Source organism: Zea mays, chromosome 3 (genome assembly GCF_902167145.1).
Source record: "Zea mays cultivar B73 chromosome 3, Zm-B73-REFERENCE-NAM-5.0, whole genome shotgun sequence".
Lineage (NCBI taxonomy): Eukaryota > Viridiplantae > Streptophyta > Magnoliopsida > Poales > Poaceae > Zea > Zea mays.
Window position 1 is genome coordinate 175,506,207 of NC_050098.1, and position 25,385 is coordinate 175,531,591.

General features: G+C 47.3%; 1 protein-coding gene and 1 long non-coding RNA gene across 2 annotated transcripts; one reads left to right on the top strand and one right to left on the bottom strand.

Annotated features, from left to right (window-relative positions):
* Positions 1 to 3,852: 3,852 nt before the first annotated feature.
* On the bottom strand, positions 3,853 to 6,411 carry LOC109944868 (uncharacterized). Its single transcript, XR_002268150.3, has 2 exons — positions 4,084 to 6,411; positions 3,853 to 3,930 (listed from the first exon to the last, which is right to left on the bottom strand). It is a non-coding gene; the product is annotated as an uncharacterized lncRNA (long non-coding RNA).
* Positions 6,412 to 13,716: 7,305 nt separating this feature from the next.
* LOC103652363 (homeotic protein knotted-1-like) lies at positions 13,717 to 14,385 on the top strand. The gene has a single exon (XM_008677966.1). It carries the CDS (start codon positions 13,717 to 13,719, stop codon positions 14,383 to 14,385), a length of 669 nt encoding a protein of 222 aa, XP_008676188.1.
* The last annotated feature ends 11,000 nt before the right edge of the window (positions 14,386 to 25,385 follow it).

Here is a 25,385-nt window from a genome sequence, read left to right on the forward strand (position 1 = left end):
CTTCCTCAATTTGTACTTTAGCTTTTCCTTTTCTTTCTTGATTTGCTTTGAGAGTCAAATCCTTTCTCTTGGAAGATGACTCATCCTTGTCATTGATGTGCATGTACATCTCATGAGCATTGATCTTTCCCAATATCTGTGTAGGAGTGGTAACTGAAAGATCCATCTTATGCAGCACAGTGACAATGTGTCCATATTTGTCAATTGGGAGGACACTGAGAATCTTCCTCACAACATCCGGTTGTGAAATTTGTGTAAGCCCCAAGCCATTTACTTTCATTAGCAAGCATTTCAAAAGAATTTAATTTTCTCATAGCAATGTGATATCTCTCCTCACGCTCACTTCTAGTTCCTTCATGTAGAGCACATATGTACATCCACAAATCATGAGCATTTTTATGGTTTCTAACTCTATTAAACACATCTTTGCAAAGGCCTCTAAAAAGAGTGTTTTTGACCTTAGCATTCCATTTCTCATAGTTAAACTCTTCACCTACAAGATTTGTGGGATCTCTAGGTTCGGGGAATCCTTGTGTGGCGGCTTTGTAGACACCAATGTCTATAGCCTCTAAATATGCTTCCATACGAATTTTCCAATATGGAAAATCGTCACCATCAAAAACGGGAGGAGGTCCATCCCCACCGGACATCGTTACTCTAGCGGTTAAGCTAATCTAAGAGCAACAAGGCTCTGATACCAATTGAAAGGATCATGATGCCCAAGAGAGGGGTGAATTGGGCTTTTCTAAAAATCAACACTGTTTAAAACCTAAGCAAGAGCCCAACTTCACCCCAACAACTAGCACTAAGAGAATAATACTAGAAATACAATAATGCTAAGTCAATACTTCAAATACTTGCTAAACAAATACACAATGTAAAATGCTTGAATTAAGTGCGGAATGTAAAGCAAGGTTTAGAAAACTCCTCCAATTTTTTCCGAGGTATCGAAAAGTCGACACTCTCCACTAGTCCTCGTTCGAGCACCCACGCAAGGGTATCGCTCCCCCTTGGTCCTCGCAAGAACCAAGTGCTCACTACGAGATGATCCTTTGCCACTCCGTCGCGGTGGATCCCTCACGATCGCTTACAAACTTGAGTCAGGTCACCAACAAGATCTCTACGGTGATCACCGAGCTCCCAACGCCACCAAGCCATCTAGGTGATGCCGATCACCAAGAGTAACAAGCCGTAGACTTTCGCTTGACCAAGAGAAGCCTAATGCAAGTGGTGTGTGCTCTAGGTGGCTCTCGCTAGCGCTAATGAGGTCCAAATGCGGGATTAAGATTCTCTAATCACCTCGCTAGGCTTTTTGGTGCTTGCAATGGTCTACCAATGTGTAGGAGTAAATGTGGGCAGCAAGACAATCAATATGGTGGGTGGAGGGGGTATAAATAGCCCTCACCCACCAACTAGCCGTTAACAGAATTTTCCTGCGCATGGGCGCACCGGACAGTCCGGTGTGCCACCGGTGCGCCAATGGTGCGCCACCGGTCGACTCCAACGGCTAGTTCTGATAGTTAGTCGTTGGGCAAATGGTACACCGAACAGTGAACAGTCACTGTCCGGTGCGCACCGGACAGTCTGATGCGCTGTCCGGTGTGCCACTAAAATTCAACTCTCAAACCCTGCGCTCTCGGGTTTCTGCGAGGGGGAAAGACCTTCCCTAGGCCAACCTGGCCCCACCTGATAGAGGGCGCACCGAACAGTCCGGTGCCCCACATACAGAAACCGTAATTTCTATTTTCCGCTGTTTTTCAAATCGGTTTTCGTTCTAACTCGTGAGTATGTTCTAGAGTGACACCTAGCACTATATGTGAGTGTGAATATGCACCAACACTACACTAGAACTCTCTTGGTCAAACTACTCATCGACAACCCCTCTTTATAGTACGGCTAAAACAAAATAAAAGACCTAACTATATCACGAGTGTCCGCAACTCCTTGACACTCGAAATACGAAGACCTTTACTTTTTGTTTTGTCGCTTTAGCCGTCGCTTCAAGTTTTTATCTCCGGGATTGTTTTCACCGTTGTAGTACATCTACCTGTAATGCGACCTAACTTACCATTTGTCTCTGCAAAACACACGTTAGTCACATATAACATTACGTTGTCATTAATCACTAAAACCAACCAGGGGCCTAGATGCTTTCAATGAGGATGGCAAACGTCTCGCTCCATGCACGAAAGCAGCTGGCAAGATCTACTGCACCTCCCAATGCAAGGATGGAGCTCGATCTGACATATGTAGCGTTACTCTAAAATATGTATACAAAAATAATTGACAAAATAAAAATATAATAATGTTTGAATAAATATATTACATTGAAGTAAGATCTATCTATATGATATATAGAAACCATAACAATGTACGTGTAGCTAACCATTAAACATTAATATTGTTTACATAATTATAGCCAAACCTTAGTTTATTTGACTTAGTGACTTCAATTAGAATTATATTTTTTAAATGTCTCCCGCATCTATCTTATCTTATTCCCTATTTCAAACTCCACTTTACAAATATTATTATTAACAACACAAATTATCTATTTTACACAATCTACTGAACTTTTAGCGAGTACTGTAGCTGCACCATAAAGAAGGGTATGTACACTAGCAGGTCTCGGCACACCAAAAAATGCGGAGGCTTGCTTGATCCTTTTTATTGTTTGCATGCATGTCGGTCGCTGTGTTGGCAACTAAAAACGAGGTCGGCGCCAATGCTCATGGCGCCGAGCTCTGACCACGTAAGCGCCACATCTGCACGGTGAGCAGGTACTTCGGCGCCATTTATATTGGTGCCGAGGTAAGGGTCTATTTTCTGAATTCAAACCAGGAAGGACCCAGTTGTGAAAATCTTTCGAAAAAGGGCTAAAAAGAAAAAAAAAGTTGGACCATGGGTTGCCTTAAGTCATGCAATTTTATTTCGTGAGGCCTGCAACCAGTCATAAATGTGCTATCTACATTCTCTCATGTATAATCTGTGGCCCGATAGGGCTAGGATTCTAGGGTCACGCCCTATATTCTAGACACATGATGCGTGCTCTCTACTTCCTCAGCCAAAGCATCAAGATTTGCGACACCATTGACACTAGAAACATGGCCATCAGTATGACGTGCATGTAACTATCAAGCCCTCAAACGAACATTGACACGATGGGGCGTTATCCTACAACTCCGTCGTGAATAGCCTCCCCTTGCAGACCAGGCTACCGAGCTGGTCCACCCTGGTGGGGCTAAGTGCATAACATTTATCCCTACACTCTACTAGACGGCATATGGCTGCAAACGTTCTACCACTACCTTCCAAAAGAAGTATGGTGAAACCATCAATCTCACTGTGTTCCTCTGAATATATATTATCACTATCCTTTTCTATAGATGGATATAAGATGTGATGGCAAACTATTTTCATGCATCCTTGTTCCTTGATCGACCCTGTCTAGTCTTGGATCATGAATCTCTTCGAGACATCCTTTTGGTTTTAGACTGTGTCCAACAGTTCACTTATATGGTCATCCAAAACACTGGTTTAGCGATGAGACGAAGAATAAAGATATGGCCTCTGCCCCAAGGATTTATCGGCTTAACTTATTTTGACATATAAGTGTTGCTAATAAGTTTATCTCAAAAAAACTCATTTTAAGATATAAATGCTGCTAAGATTTTTTTTTTATATCAAATTCAAAGTACGCCATAGTAACACTATTTTTAGGAGGGAGGAAGTATTAGTTTTGGAAAGGGAGGAAATATGTTTATTCAATTTATACTGATAAATCAAACCGTTTAGAGACCGTTTGGTTCCTACTGTACGGCTGTCTAGAATATTTTTTTGTTGAATTGTTTACCGCTCCGCACACGACACACAGCAAGCTTTCGCTGTCGCACCAAGCCACCGGCCACCGCTCGCCAACGACAAGCCCATCTAGTTACCAATAGCAAGCAACAAAAAAAAAGTTGATGAGCTGACGAGAGAGAAAAGTTAAAATTAGCAAGGGACAAAACAGATGACGAGCTGATCGCGTCTCCTGCGAAGATAAGAGAACACCGCTCTCAATCTAGATTGTAAATGACTCACCGGATATGGATTTGGATACCAACAAACGGCGGCGGCGCCATCATCGCCGAGCTCTCTCCAGCGACATGGTTTTTGTCCGGCCGGTCCAGCCACGAATTCCTTTTCCTTTGCTTTGGAGCTAGCCGAGTCTTTGTTTACAGCACTCCAAGCAACACATGACAGCTCTAAAGAAAATGAATCAATAGCAGGAGTACTACTACTACTACTTCCGTAGCATTTCGTTCAGAAAGATTATTCATCGGTATATCAGGGTTAGCGAAGCGTGCATAAATATGTGAAATTATGATCGATCTACACCGCACGTAAACAAACTAAAATCTTGTCGTGAGTTAGCGCGCTCACTGCTCAGCGATCTAGAGACGTTGTCCGCTCAGCGAGAAAATGCTCTTGGAATACGCAGACTTTTTGGAGTAAGCATGAGCAATCTGTGCTTGGACATCCCCACTCTCTTCAATTACCGATCTCATTATTGTTTGCGTGCTGGATATGGCAACACCTGAATGCCCAAAACTGAATTAAGATATGGGAAAGGCGGAAAGCTCAAAACTTTCTCTGGATACACCATATACTTCTGATGAACTGATCAAATGTCGTGGCAGAAGCCATGATTAGAATAAAGAAGTCATTTATATGTTTTTTAAAGAACCGTTGTGTGCATGTGTACCTCCAAGCCAAAGAGTGAAAAACAGAGCAAAAAGTTAGATTGACCCATGACAGATTGCTAATCCATCATCGAAAATAGGAAACATATGTAGTCTAAAAGTGAGGAGTAGTAGACCTAGAGGTACTCACGGAGGCTCCCGAAACTATACTTGTAACCATCCAGCTACAAAATGTTTGACGAAAGAACGAAAGCACTGAAACTTAAATAATTTCCTGTAATTTCAAACGATTAATCAATTATTATATATGCCAAGCTTCAGAACCAATAAAAATATAGGTAAGTTCGGTACATAAAGAAGCAGGGTTCTACCTTGCAAGGATGCTATCATAACAGTATAAATTAAATCGTAGTAGTTCATGCCATATATTAACCATGAGAACAGATAGTGTTATCCTAAAAAAAAAGGAATAGCCCTGAATACTGTGCATGGTGAAATCGTTCGGTTGTTAGCAAAAGAGAGAGAGAGAAAAAAAATGTGCGAACTCAAAGCATGACCTACTAAAGGTGGAATGCAAAATAAAACAGCATATGTTCTTGCAAAACTACGTACACAGACGACCTTTCTAGGAACTCCCTACTGTGATTACTTTCTTAAACATGGTTCTGCAGGCCAGTGACTTTGGGAAAACGTGCCGGTAATGCAGAAGTTCAGAACGTCATCCCATAGACGAAGAAACCCACATCGAGCATACACGTGTAGGGAAACCAGTGATTATTGAATCAGAAATAATTCAGGGTCGTAGGTTAGCAGATGATGATGACTTGGTCGTCCCTCTGAATCAGCACCACGGTAAGAACAGTCAGTAACTGAAATCAGAAGTTCAATAGGATTAGGACGCGAAGGAACATAGGCACAAGAGAAACAATACTCAAACACTGAAGTTCACTTGGCTTCTGCAAACCGCCACTGCATCGCCGGCGGCGGCAACACGGTGCGTCTAGGAGCCGCCACCGCTAGTCCGCTGTCGCTTCAGTATCTGGGATATGGCATGAGTGGTGATCGTCTATTCGTCTTCTCATCCAACCAAAGGAGCTTGTCTGTTGGAGCAAGAGGAAGTACAAGTTAGAGTAAATTGTCACCGTTTCGTAAAAAGTAAAACAAAAAAAGAGGTAAAATTGCTAATATTTCCGCGCATGCACGGTCTGCTAAGCAGAAGCAGATAAATCAGCAGGCCCTTTGCAAACGTTCCCGGCCTACTTAGGCCCATCTGGTCGATTAGGCTTCAGCCGAACCCGGACTGGACCTCTGTTCGTTGCAGATTGGGAGGCCGAGACACAGGCCCCCGCACAGCAGCAGGTTCGTCTGATCTTCTTTGTCCTCCTCCCCCAAAATTCAGTTTTTTTTTTCTACACTGCCTGCCACAAACCGTTGCCTTTTACAATGAAGCATCCAGACCTTTTCTCAGGCTTACCCACCATATGTATAGCTTCCTAAAATCTGATGGCTCGCTGTCATGGAGTGTGACAAGGAGCTCTCCCATGGACATCGCACCATACTTGATTACCTGTGAAGTCTGTTTCGAAAGATCACCTGTTTTTTTCTTCTTCTTTTTCTTTTCTCTAAGGGCAGACAAATTCAGTGGAGGCCTGTGCCGGCGTTGTGTGCGCTGCTGACGCTGAACTTGGATGGCATGGCAGCTCTGAAGCTAGCGGTGGACGGCCAGATTCGGATGTGCTCGCACTGGCTTCGTTGCCATGTCGCTGCGAGGAAGGAAAAGGAAAGGTAAACCAAGAGGCAACCCAACTGCCAGATGACGTCACCCGCCGTGAAGGTGCTGAATGGTTTCGATAGGAAGGTGCTGCAGTGGGTTGTGGACGGTCGCTCGGCCAGGAGGCCAGGTCAGGCGCGTTCCAACTTCCAAGCAACTGAAACCTTGCACCTTTCTGGCTTTCTCCTGTATGATCTTTTGCAGCAGGGTTTGCGCCACCCACCCACACTCTCTCAGGGCAGGTTTGGTGGGAGAGATACCCTTACTATTGAATCGCGCATAAGAGACTTAAACTCGCCCACCTATCCCGTGCGGTTACAATTTAATTATGTTACATAATGAATTCACTATTAATTTTAAAATAAAAATATAACTATATCGTGTCTGTGCTGACACTATGGGTCGAGATGACGACCTAGACACGACAGTATAGTCGTGCCATATCTGTCACTTACACTGTGCTAGCCAGACCAGATCATGTCTAAATCATGTTTTTTCGTGTTGTGTCTGAACCGACCCATCGTGTTAATGCCAATTAGCCATCTATATCCCTTTCCTATGAATCCACTCCATTTTCATATCTACCAAACTAGCTCCATGCGTGCAGGACGAGCCACGTAATGAACCGGTACAAGACGCTCGCTTTGGATACACAGCCTAGCTACCTCGCTCGTTGCAGCAAGCCAGCAAGGCTAATAAACCCTAAAAATTGTCGGTACATCGAGCAGTTTGTCGAAACCGTCGTCTTGCGGTATTGGCTAACCATTGTTTTGTTTTTCCAAATTTCACTTTAAATTTTTAAAATTTTTATTAAAAATGAAAAAATATGATAAAAACTACATGTTCTAATGAGTAATCCAATAATGAGTAATCTGATATATAAGATATATAAATTCAATCCCGTTTAGCCCCATTAAAAATAGAAAAAATGTATGGACATGTTAACAAGCTCGTTAATAAAATATCTAAAATAACGAATGCCTCTTCTCCTTCCCTCACTTTCTTCACCCATGCTCAGTCGCTCCACGTCCCCACTTCGAAGCCGTCGTCGCCTAGGCAAAACCCGTCGATGCGTTGGAGTGGAGTGCCCCCCTTAGCCATCGGTTTACAGCCTGCCGCCGGTGGTTAACTGGCCCGAGACCAAGGTAAACCGCAATTTGGTCCCGGTAAACCGAATTTAGTGCCCATATTAAGTTCTGCATTACATATTTAGTGCTCAGATTTAGTTTCGTGGTGTTTAGGGTTTCAGATTTAGTCTCAATAGTATGTTTCAGATTTAGGGTCTAGATCTCAATAATATGTTACTGGTAATATATTAGTCTCGTTTACTGTTATATGCTATATGTGAATATGATTTATTGTTAGATGCTATTTTTGTCCATTATTAGTACTAGTTTAGTGCCCATTACCCCCGCCGAGTAGCTTGCAAGATGGAGCACCGCCGAGCAACTTGCGAGATGGAGCGGCCGACCAACTCCCGCCGAGCAGCCTTGCGAGGCAGAGCGGCCAACCAACTCCCCACTAAGCAGCCTTACGAGGCGGAGCGACTGATCAACTCCCAGCTGAGCAACCCTGCGAGGCGGAGCAGCCAACAAACTCTAAACCAGGCAACCCTGCGAGGCGAAGGTCCCTGCCTGATGCTAATGACCCGCGATGGTTACGACAAGACGCGTCATCATCAACCCACGCCCGGACATATGTGCAGCATATCGAAGGAGCGTCAGGAGGTCACTATCGATATGATTGAACGTCCCTACGCACGATCTCGGGCGTATCCCCAATGCTCTGTGGGGCTAGTTAACCCCAGTCATAGAAAAACCTCAGCATCAGAGTCTTTATGTTTCACTTCTTTGAGAAGAACATATTTTCAACGTGGTGAAGTGCTTCTCTGCTTTGCTTACACAACCTTTTGATTTGCATGAATGTACCTTTGGAAGCATGCATGCATAAACTGCCTGATGGCTCAAAGTTCGAGGATCAAAATGGCCAGAGTTATGGCCACAAAGGCTTGAGATGACCCCTTTCTGGATTGACGGTTCCAAGGTTGGGGTCTATGGAAAACCTGCAATTGAAGATTTTGAGGCAGATGATGCTCACTGCAAACGAGTTATAAGTAAATCATATGTGAATGGCATGGGAATCGACTGGTCCAAAGTGAGAAATGTCATGGACATGCGAGCTGTTTATGGAGGGTAAGTAAATGGTTGTCTTTCTCAGTTTCTTGGGCATGTTTTTCCTTCTTCTTTTTTGGTAATTCAGATCACACTATATAACTACGAGTTACCCAAGCTGGCACATAGCTAGCATAAAACATAATGGGCAACTTGTCCACCATAAGTCATTAATCAATTTTCCATCTTTCTTCAGTTAAGCTGGAGAAATTATCTTTCTTGATTTTGGTTTTAAAAAAAAACCACTATTTTTTTTACTGAGGATAGTTGACAATGATAAGTGTATTTTAGCACCTACTTCTTGACTAATGCTTTACATCGTTGCATGACAGTTTTGCTGCAGCTCTGTGGGACAAAAAGGTATGGGTCATGCATATTGTGCCGATTGATTCAGCAGATACACTGGCCATCATTTACGAGCGTGGTTTGTTCGGTTATGTACCATGATTGGTGCGAGTCTTTCAGCACTTACCCAAGAACGTATGACCTTCTGCTTCGTGTTCCGGGTGATCGAAGTTTATTTCTGAGCTTAATTTATTAACCATAGAAACCAGTAAGGACTAATGCTCTAGACATTATTCTATCCTTCTGGTATATACACATGCTATGGGAAGTTCAAGCCGACTGATGTGATTAGTTCAGCAAGAAAACAACAATGATTCTCATGCCTTGAGTTTGACGTGTTTATGTGATACATGTGTCGGTTCTCTGAAACAGGGGTACCCCTTACTACAGTATAAAGTCGCGGTGCCCACGCGGCTATCTTTAGTCGCGTGGTAAACAACACCCGACACCACCACGTGGGCAGCTCCGAGGCCGCCACGTGACCGGAGAGGTAATATACTCCAAGGCATCATCAGTGAGTCCGGACCCCATGGGAGGGCGCCGGAGCCCTGTATATACAGGCCGGACCTCCGGGTAAGGTCTAGGACCTCCACGGGTGCAGACTGGACCCCTGGGACGGTTTCCGGACCCCTCTGTGTGGGGTCCGGGCCACTCACAGCAGGGTCCTAGGATTCTGGGACAAAGGATACCCAGGCCTTAATCAAGGCCAGGCGGGGTCCGGAGCCGACACGTGTCCGGACCATGCCGTGTACGTTTCTGCTCCCCGCTCAGGCGGAGACCCGATGCTGCCACGTGGCCTACTGCCCGTGACGTAAGCCAGCAGGCGGAGCCTGACGTAAGGCCTCTGGTCCGCGTGGCCTCTGCATTTATTGCGGATAAGGCGCGTCGCCTGTCCATTCCACTGGCAGGTGATGTGCCGCCTCGGTGTTTAATGAGCCCTCTCCACTCCACTGACAGGCAATGTGCCGCCTCAGCATTTAATGTGCCCTGTTCACTCCGCTGGCAGGCGGCGACCAGGCCATCCTGCAGGCGGCGTGCCTGTCCATTCCATTGGTAGGCAGTACGCCTGTGCTGCGGTGTACACTATGCTCATCATCACTCGCGCGTTACCGAGGAAGCAGCCGCGACATATCAATACTATACACTACGGACATTATGGCGCTCGGAGATCGCCCAGACGTTACAGGCGTTCGTTACTTCCCTCCATTTTGCCCTTAGGCCCACATGTCGGGGCTCAGTATCCTTGTATGTGCCTCCCTTGAGCTATAAAAGGGAAGGCACACTACGTTATAAGGCAGGCTGACTTAGACACAAGCTCGCAGCTTCACTTAGACTCTCGGACTCACAAATTCATACAAGCTCTCAAGCTCAATACAACACACAATGGAGTAGGGTATTACGCTCCGGCGGCCAAGACCACTCTAAACTCTTGAGTGTTCTTGTGTTCATCCCGAATCCATCTAGCAGACAAAACGCTTAGGCCCCTCCTCATCTTAGGATTTAGGGCGGCTGCGTTCCGCCACCCGGCCGGAGAATTTCCTCTCTGACATTTGGCGCGCCAGGTAGGGGGTTAGGCTTTAGGTTTTTGCTTGTTTTCCTGCTCGACACCATGGTTCACATCGTCGAGCACCATGATTTCATGCCCGAGGACTTCCCGGTGGAGGAAGAGGTTGCATCTTCCACACCTCGGGCCACCAATCGCCCTGCGCCTGGTGTTGCTGTTGTGCACTCTGCGCGGCAGCACACTCCTGCGCAAACATCCAGAGCGTCAAGGGCTGCGCCCGGGGCGCTGCCTGCGGCCAGGAAATTGCTGTGCCACCCTCCTAGCTCCACGGCCTCGCCAGGGGCCATGAACCAGTGGCGTGACGACGTCGACCGACTGCTCGGTATGGCGCATTCTGGCTCAGCCAGGCCCAGGCCTCGGTCATCTCGGCGTCAACATGAGGCGTCGGTGTCAGTGCGCTCACCCTCGGTGAGGGCCACACCGACTGAGGACCTGCTGGCGGAGCTCAACCGCAGGCGTGCGGGAGAGGACGCTCCAGTCTCTCTAGAGAGGTCTAATGACCTACGGGCAGAACTCAACCGCAGGCGTGCGGGTGAGGATGCACGCGTCTCTCTGGAGAGGCCGCGTGAGCGCCGACAGAACGTCGAGGGTCGCAACCTCGACTACGACTTCGTTGTGGTTCCAGCGCGAATCCCAACGGGTGCCCGGATCCAGGCGGGTGTCCCATTGGCCGGCGTGGGCTGCGCCGCACTAGCGGACCATCTCCGCACGACAACTTGGCCATCCAAGTTCCGGCCACACCTGTCGGAAAAGTATGACGGTACGTCAAACCCGTCGGAATTCTTGTAGGTGTACGTCACCGTCATTACGGCAGCAGGTGGAGACACCGCCGTAATGGCAACATATTTCCATGTAGCCTTGTCTGGGCCAGCCCGGACTTGGCTCATGGACCTTACCCTAGGATCGGTCTACTCCTGGGAAGAACTCTGCGCACGGTTCACAGCGAACTTCGCCAGCGCTTATAAGCAGCATGGCGTGGAGGCCCACCTCCACGCAGTGAGGCAGGAGCCCGGGGAAACTCTCCGGGCGTTTATCTCCCGCTTCACCAAGGTACGAGGCACTATACCTCGTATTTCCGATGCTTCCATCATCACCGCTTTCCGCCAGGGAGTACGTGATGAAAAGATGTTGGAGAAGTTAGCCATGCATGACGTGGAGACTGTCACCACACTCTTTGCTCTGGCCGACAAGTGTGCTAGAGCTGCCGAGGGCCATGCATGGCACTCGACACCACAGACCGGGGTCGCCCAGATGGGTGGCTCGGGGGCCGTCATCCAGGACGGCAAAAAGAAGAAGAAGAAGAATCGCGGCCACGAAAGGCCGTCGTCTGCTGCTCCGATCGTCGCAGCCGCGACTGGGGGCCGGAGCGAGCGCAACAAGCGCCCTCGGCCGTAGGGGGGTAACAGCAACTCATGCCCTATGCACCCCAACAGTCGCCACAGCGTCGCAGAGTGTCGCGAGATCATCGAGCTCGCGAAGCGCGTCAGTGAGCGGCGCGAGCAGACGTCCATGGATGGCTCCCCACCTCGTCGCCGGGCTGGCAAGGAGAGGGTCGACGACGGTGATGTGGCCGCGGGAGAACGGGACCTCGGGTATCAGTCACCTGAGGGGGTCCTGAAGGATGTTTTCACTGGAGACTCCGACTCCGGTGATGACAACGACACGCACCTATGACTGCTTGAAAAAGCATGGTGCAAATTGGGTCATTGAACTTCTGTCGGTGCTGTGGGGGAACCGGACCACACCCAGCTGAGCTATCGAGGAGACTCTGTTCTTCCTGGTCTACGGGGCCGAAGCCTGCCTTCCCCCGGAAATCCTTATGGGCTCCCCACGGGTCCAGTCTTTTGATGAGTCTATGCAGGAACAGCTACGGTGTGAGGACGTGGACTTCATCGACGAACGCAGATGGCAAGCGGTGATCCGAAACACACGTTACAACCAAGCGTTCGGGCACTACCACCAGCGGTTCGTGCATAGTAGGGAGCTCACGGTCGGGGACCTGGTCCTAAGGCAAATTCTAAACCGAGAAGGGCTCCACAAACTCCCCTCCAGTTGGGAAGGACCCTTCAAGGTGACGGAAGTATGCCGACCCGGGTGTGTCCGCCTCGCCACAAATGAAGGAGTGCCTCTTCCCAATCTCTGGAGCATAGAGCATCTCCGTAAGTTCTACCCATAAGAGCAAGTCTGAGGGGTTAAGGTTTCTTCTTTTTTAACTAGGTTGTGCATATGTGTACGCCAGCCCGGTGAGGTCCACCCTGATAAGCCCGGCCTATTGTTCTGCACCCATGCATGTCAAGTTATAAAGAAAAAATATACCCCCTTCAGATGTGCTTCTGTGATAATTTTATTCTGCTGCAGTTTTCAGATATTATTTTTTATCTAACCCACCTATACAGTTCCCACCCTTGCTGGTATGATGACATCCGAATTGAGTAGCTAGGTTTGCAGTTTAGGACCCCTCTACAAAGATAGGGGGGTCCGGCAGCCTCAGGGCCAGTTCTAGAGAATGGGCGCTCGCTCCCTAGGGTGGTCCGGAGCTGTGCAGCCGCTTAGCTTGGTTCCGTACCCTAAGCCTGCACGCTCTACCGCTCTGGGACAGGTACCCTAGTATTTGGAACTATAGTCCTGTGGGTCCGGCAACCTAGGGTCCGGTTCTAGAGAATGGACACACGTCTCCTGGGGTGGTCCGGAGCTGTGTAGCCACTTAGCATGGTCCCGTACCCTAAGCCTGCACGCTCCACCACTCTGCGACGGGCGTCCTAGTATTTGGAACTGTGATCCAAGGGATCCGGGCATACGGCTTGGCTTCCCAGACTAAATCTTACAGGTCCTGTTGCATGAATCAAAAGATGGCAGATACCAGACGATGGGTCCTACGGGTGTGCTACTAACGCTCCCTAGCCGAAGCTGCGTACAGGTCCAGGTCCTAGTCGAGGCTACCTCTTGGGGGGCGTTGCCAACTCTTTCTTAGGTATACTGGTATCCAGCCTCGACACGTCGAGCCTACATCCCAGGGGGGCCAAGTACCAGGGAGGAGTTGGTAATGCCACACACAACAAGGACAAATAGTATACAGATAAGTACTAATACTGCTCGATAAATAGTACCCATAAGTATCTTACAAAAACAAAAGTTATTACATCCGCCTTCAAGCGGAGCCCTAGCCTCATTTCTATAGGTATGAACTACTCGACACCAGTAGGGTCACGCTGGAAGCGCGCGGACACCGTCTCCACGACATCTTGTGCGGCCTCCCAGGCGGCGTCTTCAGTGTCGACCACCAGACCAGCGATCACCGGCTCCAAGGAGATCTTCAAGTGCTTTCTCCGCCACCTCCACCGCCTATGGCCCCGGTGCCGCCTATGCCGCCTAGAGCCCTCGTCGTCATCTCCCTATGGAGGCGATGTCGAGGCCATCAAGGCCAAGATCATCTCGCACCCACACTACTACTCGCTCCTCACTGTCTACCTCAAGTGCAACAAGGTGGGGGCACCATCGGAGGTGTCGGCGAGGCTGACGGAGATAGCGCAGGAGGTGGAGACGCGGCAGCACACGGCGCTCGGCGGCCTGGCCGCTGCGACGGAGCCGGAGCCGGAGCTGGACCAGTTCATGGAGGCGCACAACGAGATGCTGGTGAAGTTCAGGGAGGAGCTGACAAGGCCGCTGCAGGAGGCGATGGAGTTCATGCGAAGGGTGCAATCGCAGCTCAACTCGTTTTCCACCTCCGAAAGGTCGCTGCGCAACATCCTTTCATCTATGCACTGGCGGAAGAGCGCCACCCCCACGAACATCTCGCACAGGTGGGCAAATATGGCCGCCTGGAGGATGGAGTGGGGCGTTAGGTGCTGAAGCTAGAGGCCGAGCTCCTCCAACGACAGCAAGAAGAAGGGCGAGATCGGCAGCGCCAGCCCGCAGGAGAGGTAGGAGACGAAGAGCACGAACTCCCTGGCGGCGAGATCACCGAGGGAAGTGGCGCCGGCGCGGATCCTTCCGGTGAACGCCGGCGCGCTCCATCCGAGCAGGTTGCGCACCAGGTTGAGTGCCCCCTCAGACTGGAAACGCTCGGGATGAACTAGCGAGGCCATGGCGACTATGGTGGCGGAAAGCAGAACAACACGAATGCAAAGGGGCGCGGAGAACTTGAAGGCGAAAGGGCGCAGTAGTTGGGAGAGAATGCGAAAGCGTAACTGCTGCACATAGGGTGAATCCCTTTTCAAGGCAGACTCTCCCGCTCGCGCCCCGAGACGCCGCCAAAAATCTCGCCCGACGCGCACCAAAGCAACCCAGCCTATGACATGGGGCCCGGGTCCACAAGTCATAGTGTCATACAGCTGGTGTGCTGGTCTCCGAGTGTGGAGAAGGCGAACTTCCACGCAAGGAGCAAACTGCCTCCCGCTGTAGCGTGCCTCTTCATCTCTGCCACAAGAAACAACAGCCCAGTCTCTAACACGGGGGCCCGGGCCCACGAGTCATACTCCTTGGGTGTTGGTCCCCGGGTGCAGAAAAGACGAACCACCGCTCGCGCCAGTACTGCGCCTCCTTAGGGCCGCCGTAGAAGATAGAGAAGGTTGAAAGGGAATTAGGCTTTCACCTAGTCCCTAATTAATTTTGGTGGTTGAATTGCCAAACACAAACAATTGGACTAACTAGTTTGCCCAAGTGTATAGATTGTACAGGTGTAAAAGGTTCACACTCAGCCAATAAAAAGATCAAAGTTTTGGATTCAACAAAGGAGCAAAGTGGGAACCGAAGGCCCTCTGGTCTGGGAGCACCGGACTGTCCGGTGTACACCGGACAGTGTCCGGTGCACCAGAGGACTCCAACTCAAACTCGCCACCTTCGGGAATTTCCAGAGGCACTCGCGCTATAATTCACCGGACTGTCCGGTGTACACCGGACAGTGTCCGGTGCGCCAAGGAGGAGCGGCCTCAGGAACTCGCCAGCTTCGGGAAAAGCCAACGACTAGTCCGCTATAATTCACCGGACATGTCCGGTGTGCACCGGACTGTCCGGTGCAACTCCGGAGCAACGGCTAACTCGCGCCAACGGCTACCTGCAGAGCATTTAATGCGCGCGCAGCGCGCGCAGAAGGCAGGCGCGCCCATACTGGCACACCGGACAGTAAACAGTACCTGTCCGGTGTGCACCGGACATCCTGGCGGGCCCACAAGTCAGAAGCTTCAACGGTCGGAATCCAACGGAACTGGTGACGTGGCGGGGGCACCGGACATGTCCGGTGTGCACCGGACTGTCCGGTGCGCCATCGAGCAGACAGCCTCCCAACGGCCACTTTTGGTGGTTGGGGCTATAAATACCCCAACCACCCCACCATTCATTGCATCCAAGTTTTCCACTTCCCAACTACTACAAGAGCTCTAGCATTCAATTCTAGACACACCAAAGAGATCAAATCCTCTCCAAATTCCACACAACGCCAAAGTGATTAGAGAGAGTGATTTGCTTGTGTTCTTTCGAGCTCTTGCGCTTGGATTGCTTTCTTCCTTCTTGATTCTTTCATTGTGATCAAACTCACTTGTAAATTGAGGCAAGAGACACCAAACTTGTGGTGGTCCTTGTGGGAACTTTGTGTTCCAAGTGATTGAGAAGAGAAAGCTCACTCGATCCGTGGGATCGTTTGAGAGAGGGAAGGGTTGAAAGAGACCCAGCCTTTGTGGCCTCCTCAACGGGGAGTAGGTTTGCGAGAACCGAACCTCGGTAAAACAAATCCGCGTGTCACACTCTTTATTTACTTGCGATTTGTTTTGCCCCCTCTCTCGCGGACTCGTTTATATTTCTAACGCTAACCCGGCTTGTAGTTGTGTTTATATTTGTGAATTTCAGTTTCGCCCTATTCACCCCCCTCTAGGCGACTATCAATTGGTATCAGAGCCCGGTGCTTCATTAGAGCCTAACCGCTCGAAGTGATGTCGGGAGATCACGCCAAGAAGGAGATGGAGACCGGCGAAAAGCCCACTACAAGCCACGAGAGCACTTCATCGGAAGAGTCCCGCACCAAGAGGAGGGAGAAGAAGAAGAGCTCCTCCAACAAAGGGAAGGAGAAGAAATCTTCTTCTCACCACAAAGAGAAGAAGGAAAAATCTTCTTCTCACAAGCCGCATCGGAATGGGGACAAGCAAAAAAGGATGAGGAAAGTGGTCTACTACGAGACCGACACTTCATCAACATCGACCTCCGGCTCCGACGCGCCCTCCGTAACTTCTAAACGCCAAGAGCGTAAGAAGTTTAGTAAGATCCCCCTACACTATCCTCGCATTTCTAAACATGCACCTCTACTCTCCGTCCCATTAGGCAAACCACCAACTTTTGATGGTGAAGATTATGCTAGGTGGAGTGATTTAATGCGATTTCATCTAACCTCACTCCACAAAAGTATATGGGATGTCGTTGAGTTTGGTGCACAGGTACCATCCATAGGGGATAAAGACTATGATGAGGATGAGGTGGCCCAAATCGAGCACTTCAACTCTCAAGCGACAACGATACTCCTCGCTTCCTTAAGTAGAGAGGAGTATAACAAAGTGCAAGGATTGAAGAGCGCCAAGGAGGTTTGGGATGTGCTCAAAACCGCGCACGAGGGAGATGAGCTCACCAAAATCACCAAGCGGGAAACAATCGAGGGGGAGCTCGGTCGGTTCCGGCTTCGCAAAGGAGAGGAGCCACAACATATGTACAACCGGCTCAAGACCTTGGTGAACCAAGTGCGCAACCTCGGGGGCGTAAAGTGGGATGACCATGAGGTGGTTAAGGTTATTCTGAGATCTCTTATTTTCCTTAACCCTACTCAAGTTCAATTAATTCGTGGTAATCCTAGATATACTAAAATGACCCCCGAGGAAGTAATCGGGCATTTTGTAAGTTTTGAGTGCATGATCGAAGGCTCGAGAAAGATCAACGAGCTTGACGAACCCACCACATCCGAAGCTCAACCCGTCGCATTCAAGGCGACGGAGGAAAAGAAGGAGGAGGCTACACCAAGTCGACAACCAATAGACGCCTCCAAGCTCGACAATGAGGAAATGGCGCTCGTCATCAAGAGCTTCCGCCAAATCCTCGAGCAAAGGAGAGGGAAAGACTACAAGTCCCGCTCCAAGAAGGTTTGCTACAAATGTGGTAAGCCCGGTCACTTTATTGCTAAATGCCCATTATCAAGTGATAGTGACAGGGGCGACGACAAGAAGGGGAGAAGAAGAGAGAAGAAGAGGTACTACAAGAAGAAGGGCGGCGATGCCCATGTTTGTCGGGAGTGGGACTCCGACGAAAGCTCAAGCGACTCCTCCGACGACGAGGACGCCGCCAACATCGCCGTCACCAAGGGTCTCCTCTTCCCAAACGTCGGCCACAAGTGCCTCATGGCAAAGGATGGCAAAAAGAAGGTTAAATCTAAATCCTCCACTAAATATGAATCCTCTAGTGATGATAATGCTAGTGATGAGGAAGATAATTTGCGTACCCTTTTTGCCAACCTCAACATGCAACAGAAAGAAAAACTTAATGAATTGATTAGTGCCATCCATGAAAAGGATGATCTCTTGGACACCCAAGAGGACTTCCTTATTAAAGAAAACAAGAAGCATGTTAAGGTTAAAAATGCTTATGCTCTAGAAATTGAGAAATGTCAAAAACTATCTAGTGAGCTAAGCACTTGCCATGAAACAATAGACAACCTTAGAAATGAAAATGCTAATTTATCAGCTAAGGTTGATTCTCATATTTGCAATGTTTCAATTCCCAACCCTAGAGATAATAATGATGATTTGCTTGCTAGGATTGAAGAATTGAACATTTCTCTTGCTAGCCTTAGAATTGAGAATGAAAAATTGCTTGCTAAGGCTAAAGATTTTGATGTTTGCAATGCTACCATTTCCGATCTTAGAACTAAGAATGATATCTTGCATGCTAAGGTTGTAGAATTAAAATCTTGCAAACCCTCTACATCTACCATTGAGCATGTTTCCATTTGTACTAGATGTAGAGATGTTAACATTGATGCTATTCATGATCATATGGCTTTAATTAAACAACAAAATGATCATATAGCAGAACTAGATGCTAAAATTGCCGAGCACAACTTAGAAAATGAGAAATTTAAATTTGCTCGTAGCATGCTTTATAATGGGAGACGCCCGGGCATCAAGGATGGCATTGGTTTCCAAAGGGGAGACAATGTCAAACTTAGTGCCCCTCCTAAAAGATTGTCTAATTTTGTAAAGGGCAAGGCTCCCATGCCTCAGGATAACGAGGGTTACATTTTGTACCCTGCCGGTTATCCTGAGAGCAAAATTAGGAGAATTCATTCTAGGAAGTCTCACTCTGGCCCAAATCATGCTTTTATGTATAAGGGTGAGACATCTAGTTCTAGGCAACCAACTCGTGCTAAGTTGCCTAAGAAAACTCCTAGTGCATCAAATGAACACAGTCTTTCATTTAAAACTTTTGATGCATCTTATGTGTTGACTAACAAATCCGGCAAAGTAGTTGCCAAGTATGTTGGGGGCAAGCACAAGGGGTCAAAGACTTGTGTTTGGATACCCAAAGTTCTTGTGTCTAATGCCAAAGGACCCAAAACCATTTGGGTACCTAAAGTCAAGAACTAAACTTGTTTTGTAGGTTTATGCATCCGGGGGCTCAAGTTGGATCATCGACAGCGGGTGCACAAACCACATGACAGGGGAGAAAAAGATGTTCTCCTCCTACGAGAAAAACCAAGATCCCCAACGAGCTATCACATTCGAGGATGGAAATCAAGGTTTGGTCAAAGGTCTTGGTAAAATAGCTATATCTCCTGACCATTCTATTTCCAATGTTTTTCTTGTAGATTCTTTAGATTACAATTTGCTTTCAGTTTCACAATTATGTCAAATGGGCTACAACTGTCTTTTCACTGATATCGGTGTCACTGTCTTTAGAAGAAGTGATGATTCAATAGCATTTAAGGGTGTGTTAGAGGGTCAGCTATACTTAGTAGATTTTGAAAGAGCTGAACTCGACACATGCTTAATTGCTAAGACTAACATGGGTTGGCTCTGGCACCGCCGACTAGCCCATGTTGGGATGAAGAATCTTCATAAGCTTCTAAAGGGAGAACACATTTTAGGACTAACAAATGTTCATTTTGAGAAAGACAGGATTTGTAGCGCATGCCAAGCAGGAAAGCAAGTTGGCACTCATCATCCGCATAAGAACATAATGACGACCGACAGACCACTGGAGCTCCTGCACATGGATCTATTCGGCCCGATCGCTTACATAAGCGTCGGCGGGAGTAAGTACTGTCTAGTTATTGTGGATGATTATTCTCGCTTCACTTGGGTATTCTTTTTACAGGAAAAATCTCAAACCCAAGAGACCTTAAAGGGATTCTTGAGACGGGCTCAAAATGAGTTCGGCTTAAGGATCAAGAAAATAAGAAGCGATAACGGGACGGAGTTCAAGAACTCTCAAATCGAAGGTTTCCTTGAGAAGGAGGGCATCAAGCATGAGTTTTCTTCTCCCTACACGCCACAACAAAATGGTGTAGTGGAGAGGAAGAATCAAACTCTATTGGACATGGCAAGGACCATGCTTGATGAGTACAAGACTTCGGATCGGTTTTGGGCCGAGGCGGTCAACACCGCCTGCTACGCCATCAACCGGTTATATCTACACCGAATCCTCAAGAAGACATCATATGAACTCCTAACCGGTAAAAAGCCCAACATTTCATACTTTAGAGTCTTTGGTAGCAAATGTTTTATTCTTGTTAAAAGAGGTAGAAAATCCAAATTTGCTCCTAAGACTGTAGAAGGTTTTTTACTTGGTTATGACTCAAACACAAGGGCATATAGGGTCTTTAACAAGTCCACTGGACTAGTTGAAGTCTCATGTGACGTTGTGTTTGATGAGACTAACGGCTCTCAAGTAGAGCAAGTTGATCTTGATGAGATAGGTGAAGAAGAGGGTCCATGCATCGCGCTAAGGAACATGTCCATTGGGGATGTGTGTCCTAAGGAATCCGAAGAGCCTCCAAATGCACAAGATCAACCGTCCTCCTCCACACAAGCATCTCCACCGACTCAAAATGAGGATGAGGCTCAAGTTGATGAAGAAGAAGATCAATCAAATGAGCCACCTCAAGATGATGGCAATAATCAAGGGGGAGATGCAAATGAGGAAGACAAGGAGGAAGAGGAACAAAGGCCGCCACACCCAAGAGTCCACCAAGCAATCCAACGAGATCACCCCGTCGACACCATCCTCGGCGATATTCATAAGGGGGTAACCACTAGATCTCGTGTTGCTCATTTTTGTGAACATTACTCTTTTGTTTCCTCTATTGAGCCACACAGGGTAGAGGAAGCGCTTCAAGATTCGGATTGGGTGGTGGCAATGCAAGAGGAGCTCAACAACTTCACTAGGAATGAGGTATGGCATTTAGTTCCACGTCCTAACCAAAATGTTGTAGGAACCAAATGGGTCTTCCGCAACAAGCAAGATGAGCATGGTGTGGTGACAAGGAACAAAGCTCGACTTGTGGCCAAGGGATACTCCCAAGTCGAAGGTTTGGATTTTGGTGAAACCTATGCACCCGTAGCTAGGCTTGAGTCAATTCGCATATTATTAGCCTATGCTACTTACCATGGCTTTAAGCTTTATCAAATGGACGTGAAAAGTGTCTTCCTCAATGGACCAATCAAGGAAGAGGTCTATGTTGAGCAACCTCCCGGCTTTGAAGACAGTGAGTATCCTAACTATGTCTATAAGCTCTCTAAGGCGCTTTATGGGCTCAAGCAAGCCCCAAGAGCGTGGTATGAATGCCTTAGAGATTTTCTTATTGCAAATGGTTTCAAAGTCGGAAAGGCCGATCCTACACTCTTTACTAAAACTCTTGAAAATGACTTGTTTGTATGCCAAATTTATGTTGATGATATTATATTTGGGTCTACTAACGAGTCTACTTGTGAAGAGTTTAGTAGGATCATGACTCAGAAATTCGAGATGTCTATGATGGGGGAGTTGAAGTATTTCTTAGGATTCCAAGTAAAGCAACTCCAAGAGGGCACCTTCATTACCCAAACGAAATACACTCAAGACATTCTAAACAAGTTTGGGATGAAGGATGCCAAGCCCATCAAGACACCCATGGGAACCAATGGGCATCTCGACCTCGACACGGGAGGTAAGTCCGTGGATCAAAAGGTATACCGGTTGTTGGGGACTTGTTCTCAAATGCTATGAGTTAAGAACAAGGCAACATAGAAAATGTTAATCGTTAAGGCCCTTCGTCCCCCGAAGCATTATTTCCCTTAGGATATAATGACTTGCGGACGAAGGTTATGAAGGACATACCTTCGTAAATTCATTAAACAATGACGAGGGATAAAATATAAAGAATGTAAAAGAACACATGAACAATCATTTATTATTATTATTGAACATAAACAAAAATATTATTGAACTATAAGTGTACCTTCAACCGGAAGGAAATGATAGTACAAGCGTAACGCAAAAAGCGAATGCCAAGTCAGCGTGAACAGTACGGGGATACTGTTCACCTATTTATAGACACGGGACACAGCCCTTACAAAATTACATTCATGCCCTTTACATCTGACAATAACTCTATAGTAATCTATTGAGGTCTGAATAGCCTTTTCATCTTTAAGTCGGTTCCACTCTCTGCTGTTACACCGAAGCTTTCCTGCTCAACACCTTCGGCTCTGTATCAAGCTTCGTATTATCCCGGTCTGCTGCAATGCCGATTTTAGTCTGAGGGTACCTGTTCACATATTGTACTACAGAAATACTGTTAAATCCTGTTTTTGAGGACCTTCGGATGCCGAAGGTCCCCAACAGTAGCCCCTCGCAATATTAATTTGTTTGAAATAATAAATTCAGATTGCGATATGAACGAAGGCTTTATGCCGAAGGTCCGAAAAAACACCTTCCCTTTGCTAGAATAGCAACACTCAATGACAAGTGGGGTCTTTCAACTTTCAACGCATCAAGCGTATAAATACGGCCATACCGCAAGCTTATTTTGCACGCTTTCTGGCCAACCACTCCTGCTCACTCATTTTTTAGCTCTTGTGCACTGTGATCTGCTAAGCTTTTAGCTTTGAAGCTTCGGCTTTGAAAACAGTTTTTTAGTGTTTCCGAAGATGTCTGAAGCTGCTAAGAAGGCTGCTGCTGAGATGAAGCTGAGTCTTGATGAAGAGAAGAACTTAGGGTTTCTTATAGCAATGTCGAAGACCAACACGGAAAAGATCACCAGGGAAATTCTGGAAGGGCTGTCTGAAGATACTGGTGACAGTGAAAGTTATGATGTGGACAGCGGTGGCGAAGACTCCGAAGATCGCCCCTGGCGACCAAGCCATTCAGTTTATGGTAAATCAACTATCAAAGAGAATCATCTTGTTAATATGAGAGGAAGGTATTTCTGGGATCTGTCCGTTGTGAGGGCCGACGAAGGGGAGAAGACTTGCCCAGACCCCGAAGAAAATGAAGTCGTGGTGTTCCGAAGCTTTTTGAAGGCTGGGCTGCGATTGCCCTTGAGCAGCTTCGTCGTGGAAGTGCTGAAGATTTTTGAAGTCTATCTTCACCAACTTACCCCCGAGGCAATCATAAGGCTGAATATCTTCGTGTGGGCCGTGCGAAGCCAAGGTCTGAAGCCTGATGCAAAAAGCTTCTGCAATATTCACGAATTATCATACGAGACAATACCTTGGGGTAAGGAACAGTATCACAATAACTTTGGCTGCTACAGCTTTGTTTCTCGGTCTGGATCAAGCTGCCCCGTGCCAACTTTTCGGAAGAGGTGGCCTAGCGGCTGGATGACAGAATGGTTTTATATAAAAAATGATCTGAAAGCACGGGAAGACATCAAAGGTATAATCATGCGTCCTATTTGGCAAAGCTTCGGCCTTCGGAGGCCGAAGGTTGAGATGAATGAAGCCGCCGAAGAGTGCCAAAGAGCCTTCGGCGTTGTCTGCTCTTTTATAGGAACAAGGGACTTAGTACAAGAGCATATTGCCTTCAGGGTGTGGCCGCTTGCAGAGAAATGGGAAATGCCACAAGAAACAATTAAAGAGGCCGACGAAGGTGGACTTATCAGGTTTAAGTACACTTTTAAATTTGGAAATAAATTTATTGAGCCAGATGATGAGTGGTTGAAAAGCATTGACAATTTAAGTGATGAGCTGCTTGGGGCCTACTCGAAGGCCGAAGATACTGCAATGTCGGCAGCCTTCGGAGGCCAAAAAAAGAAAAGGCTGAATCGGGTATTTGATGCCATCGGGTTTGTCTACCCTGACTACTGCTATCCCATTCGAAGGCAGAAGAGAAAAAACACAACCTCTGCAAAAGAAGAAGCTGCAGCTGCTCCTAGCGAGCCAGAACCGAAAAGGAAAAAGATAAAGGTTCTTACGCATCGGCCGCGTTACATTGAACCAGCTTCGGTGCCTGAGTTTACCGGAAAAACTTCTTCGGCCACCGAAGCTGAGAAACCAACCGAGTCAGCCTTGTTGCCAGAGATCGCAGAAACGGCCGAAGTGCCATCAAAGATAGAATCGGAACAATCAAACATTTTGTTGTCAGCAACAAAAGAGAAAGCCGAAGCGCCATCCACAGAAAAAATTGAAGAGATAAAAGAAGCTACTGAGGGCTCCAAAACATCCGGAGTTTTGAGTCCTGCAGCAAACATCGAGACAGTAAAGAATCAAAAAGTGCCAGCCATGACTCCGAAAAGAAAAAGGATGGCCAATGTGCTAGATGTGCTGGAAACAATCAAATCTTCAAGCACACCTCCGAAGAAGGCTGCTGTTGCTTCTGAAACAACAGCTGAAATTTCTGGTTCTACAGCTCCAGAACAGGAAATTGAAACCGAAGCTGGGCCCTCAAAGCCCACAGAGGCAAAAGCCTTGGAAAGTGAGGCAGAAAAAATAACAAAGCCAACCTTTGTTGAAGAAACTGGTGTTGTTACCCCCGAAGCATCCCCCAAAATTCGTGATTATATTTTTCGTCATGCTTCGGGGAAAAAATTATCAGAAAAAGAAGAACAAGAGGCCCAGCACTATGCCCAAAAGTTGAAATATCCGAAGGGGGCGTTGATATTTAATGGTAGTGGAGAAGAAGATTTCTTGTATTGTCTCCCCGACAACAAGGAAATTTCTGTCTGTCGGGAGATGAGCAGAAGCTTCGGATTCCCAACTTTAGAAGACGGACTTTCGGTGCTGTCAAAGAATGATCCGGCTGACAGCCTAGCTTACAACAGTTTAAAGGTGCGACAAATGGAATTCTTGTATTTTTTGTCGAGTTCAAAATTTTTCGTTTGTTTAAAACTATTGACACAGACATGTTCCTGTTTGCAGGGCCTGATACTCAGCAACGCCCTCAGAGCACAGAAAGATGCTGAAGACGAAGGTTGTACTATAGCCCTGAGCAACCTTCGTTCCGAAGTAATTGAACTGAGGAACGAAGGTCTCGAGAAAGACAAAATATTATACTCATTGATAGATAAAATAAAGGAGGACGAAGCTGCTTTTAAAAGTCAAGCTGAAGCTCAGAAACGCGAAATTGAAGACCTTCGGAAACAACTGGCCAGAGCCAAAGAAGAACGTATACTTGAAGAAACAAAGCGTGAACTCAGCGATCAATGGGCAGATCACCTAGAAGTGACTGTTGAAGAGCTTCGTTCATCCAAAAAGAGATGCTACAATAAATCTATAGATTGTGTTAAAAAATTAAAGGCTAGCTTCGCCAAGGTTGGCGCATTCTCGAGTGAGGAAAACTTTTCGAGGAGCAATCCCGAAGGTGTCATTGAATGGATTGACCACGAAGCTGAAGCCTTCGAA

Bases quoted from the DNA above. Each gene is read 5' to 3' on its own strand.
- LOC103652363 (XM_008677966.1), top strand. From the start codon at position 13,717: ATGAACTACTCGACACCAGTAGGGTCACGCTGGAAGCGCGCGGACACC.